The sequence below is a fragment of the Augochlora pura genome, unplaced genomic scaffold (assembly GCF_028453695.1).
Source record: "Augochlora pura isolate Apur16 unplaced genomic scaffold, APUR_v2.2.1 APUR_unplaced_1701, whole genome shotgun sequence".
NCBI lineage: Eukaryota > Metazoa > Arthropoda > Insecta > Hymenoptera > Halictidae > Augochlora > Augochlora pura.
Genome location: NW_027581775.1, coordinates 1 through 3,831, shown reverse-complemented (window position 1 = coordinate 3,831; position 3,831 = coordinate 1). Strand labels below are relative to the sequence as shown.

General features: G+C 39.3%; 1 protein-coding gene across 1 annotated transcript; it reads left to right on the top strand.

Moving 5' to 3' along the window:
- Nucleotides 1-959: 959 nt before the first annotated feature.
- On the top strand, nt 960-3,620 carry LOC144477520 (uncharacterized; the record flags this gene model as incomplete). Its single annotated transcript, XM_078195247.1, has 3 exons — nt 960-1,270; nt 2,401-2,487; nt 3,447-3,620. Coding segments are annotated over 3 exons (572 nt in total), but the record flags the coding sequence as incomplete, so codon positions are not given.
- Nucleotides 3,621-3,831: the final 211 nt, after the last annotated feature.

Sequence of the window (3,831 nt, the reverse complement as noted above, 5' to 3'; positions counted from 1 at the left end):
ATAATTTTAAATAAAATAATCTTGTCCTTTTATCCGCCATTCTAATCAAAATCTGGCGCATCTCTGAGCAGAAATTAATAAATTTTCGAGGAGAATAAACGAAATTTGCACCTGGCCCATGGTATTCGCAGGTTGATGCGTCCATGGCGAAAGAACGCGAATCGCCGGTGCGATCATGAGAACGGCTCGTCGAAACCGAGAGATTTGCAAATCAGTGGTTTGGTAATCATCATCCAGCTATTAGGGAGCATTACGGCTCATCGTGGGCCGAATTAACGTACGAGATATAACATTAGTTACGCATACGCGTTTTCTGATATGAATAATTGCCACGCTTAATTGCCTAAAATAATTCCCGAGGTCGTTATCGGCCGCCGTAAAATAGCATTACGCCCGGGGTCCCAATCAATTGGCCGGCCCGGCATTGTTAACAGACGCGCGGCCAGCCCGTAGTTTAATATTAATGAATGACGGGGCGCTCTCGCGAAATTAACAACTAATCTCCGCAATTTTTCTTTTTCTTTCGCTCCATCTCTTTCTTTTTCTCTTTTGCCCTTTCCCTCTCTCCCTCTCTCTCTCTCTCTCTCTCTCTCTCTCTCTCTCTATCTCTCTATCTCTGCCAATGGTTGATAAAATTATTATAAACAATTTATTATTAATTCGCAGTCTACGCGACACACAGTGCGGCGACAGCGAAGCCTCGCAGAACAAAAATTAAAAATCTCTATATTCTCGTATAACAATATCAGATCTTGTCAAACAATTATAACCACGTTGGCAGTCGATTAATATAGCAAATCATAACAGAGCAAACGATTAATATATATAAAAAAATGCTGGTTTATAGCTGCATTAATACGTATAGCGTTCCTTTGTGAAATATCGACGGGGAGAGAGGGGAGGTGGGGAGGACGAAAAAAATAAAAGTAGGTCTATTATCGGAGAACTATCTGTTGCAGTCGCTGACGAGGACGCGGCACAGGGAGACGCTGCAAGGTAGACAAGAATCGCGGAGCTTCCCGCCGAGCGTGATCACGTATGGGTCGGCGGCGGACGCGGCGGCGTCCTCCTCGGACAACGCACAGGACGAGGAGAGGTCCTTCTTCGACAGGCCACCGCCGCCGCCGCCGCCCCTGCCGCCGCCGCCCTCGCAGCAGTCGCAGATCGAGCAGGGCATCGATGGTATGGTCAAGGATGACGAGGACGCGGGGAAGGTCACCGATCTGCTCGACGCACCGGGGGAGAGGGAAACGTCCCAGGAATTGATGAGGTAGGCTCTGCGATGATTTGATGATTTTTATTTAGGTGACGTCGACGAGGCGAATGATATAATTGCGATGGTCATAATTAAAATTTGATAGTAATAGTAACAGTGTAATACGTGGAATATTTTAATATAGTTGTAAGGTGTAATTATGATAATAATGTATACAATAATGATAGGTATTGTTAGAAATTGTTATACATTGCAGTAACGTGTAATATTGTAATATATGACCGTATAATGTGTACAGTAATAGCACCGACGTGGCGAATTCCATTGATAGTAATTGTAATAATGATAATAGCATTGACGAGGTAAATGCCATGATGGTATTGGTAATAATAATAATAATATAGTATTAATGAAATAGCAAAGATAATAATGGTAGCAATAATAATATTAAAAATAAAAATAATAATAATAACCTCGTCGAGGAAAATTCCCTGATAGAAAAGACAATAAGAATATAATTCTAACAAAAGTAATAGCAATAATAATATTAACAATAACGAATAATATTCGTATCACACCCTATAGACTATATTATAGTCACCGAACCATTGACATTACAATTTCCAATAAATTTACATTAAATATAAAGGAATTGCCTCCTTCCATATGAATAAAAGATACGCACCGATTTCCATATATTCTAATTAAACCGATGCCTTTCAATTCGAACAATTTTCACCATATTTGTACAAGGTTTCCCGAGAATATGTGTACAAAATTTTCAGCCTGAGAAACTCGCAATTCGTTGAAACGTGAAAATCGCGTTTAAATGGTTTCAGGAAAATTGAAAATGCGTTATAGTCGTGGGAATGGCTAAAAAAAAACAACAGATTTTCCGTCTCTTTTGGGAAACGAGGGCAATGTACAAAGTTAAAAAAATAATATAGATTTTGGTCTGTTTTATAAACGAGAACAGTGAATAAAGTTTGAAAGAACGACATCGCTGTTATTTCTATCGCAGAAGATGGTTCGCGATTTTACTTGGTTAGCATGAAACGGATAATAGAATTAAAATTGAATATACTTGGAACGAGGTGTATATATATATATATATAATAATATGCCGGCGGTGTCGTCGATGAATAGGGGGTGTTTTTTTAAATTGAGCGTTGTTTGGCACACAGGTTAGCGGTGGTAAGGCCTGAAAGGACGACGATCGATGGACAGGCCAGAAGAGTTCGTCACATGCCGAGGGACCATTATATTTCAAGGTGAGTGTCGATCCTCGTTTCTCTTGCGCTTTGACATTAATTACACTGTAACGTTACAGTGGAGCCTTTGTAGCGCGTAATAATATTCGTCCTCGTTATACGACTCTTTTTTCAATAATAAAGAGAACCGGCCTGCTCCTGAAACCGTGGCACCGATTTCTTTAAACAAATTCAGTACTCGCCTACAAATAAATTCAAGTCTGAATCGTTTTGATATATCTGACATATATTATATATACATACATATATATATATTACATATATTACATATATTAATGTACGACCCTTTGACAAATCAAGAAAAAGCAAGTAAAATAAATTGGTAAATTGTTTTGAAATCCCCTAAAATTGCTATACAGTGGAACTCTATTTAGGTGAACACTATTATAATATTAATTACTATTGTAATATAATTATTATTATTAAATGCTCGCAGCGAATTATTTCAATATTTAATATAATTACAGAAATTAATATACTATACTGAAACAGTATTTCCTAGTTCAAAGATTTTCTCTCTGCTCTTCATTAACTAATACAATTACATCAAGTTAAATTAATTTTTATTTTCACGCCATAAATTATACAATATATATATATAGTCCTAGGATTATAGTTGAGATGAAGTTTAGACAATAGCTTAACGTAGCGCGAAAATCTCGCTCTCATAAACACCGTTCAGATAAATGGAGTTCCGCCGTGATTCAATGACGACTCGGGATGATTAAGATCCCCGGGGATAATAAAGAGTAGCCGGGGACTACTCCGTTGAAAAATTCAAGCGTCTGCGTTGCCGAGAAATCTGATTAGCCTCTGGCCGGAGATCATTCGATTAGACCGTGAAATTCGAGCGTATCAGGGACTCGACGTCGGCCCCGGGAAATAAGAGTCCGACGTCGAGTGCGCGCCGCCCATGATCTATAACGAGAAGGAGATTACAGAACAACGAGTTGGAGCAGGTCGAGGTACGACGCCTCCTTGGGCGAGGTCACCAGAGGCCAGCAGGACGAGGGGGTGACGCTCAGGGGGGACACCGTCGGACCCACGAGGATCCCGTCGAACACCATCGACCGGATCTTCGACAACAGTAACAGGCGACAGTACGGCATGGGGATTGTCGGCAGATTCTTCGGGTGAGAGCCTTACCACATTCAATATTTATATAACAACATATTGCAAAAACTTTCTCTTAATTTCCATAAAAATTGCCAGACCGAATTTCAATATTTCTCAATCTTTATATTCACATGAAATTCGATTAAATTCAGTGATCTGTGAAAGTATACAGTTTTCGTAATTGTTAAATAAATATATTATACACTCAGCAATAACCCAAATATCAGT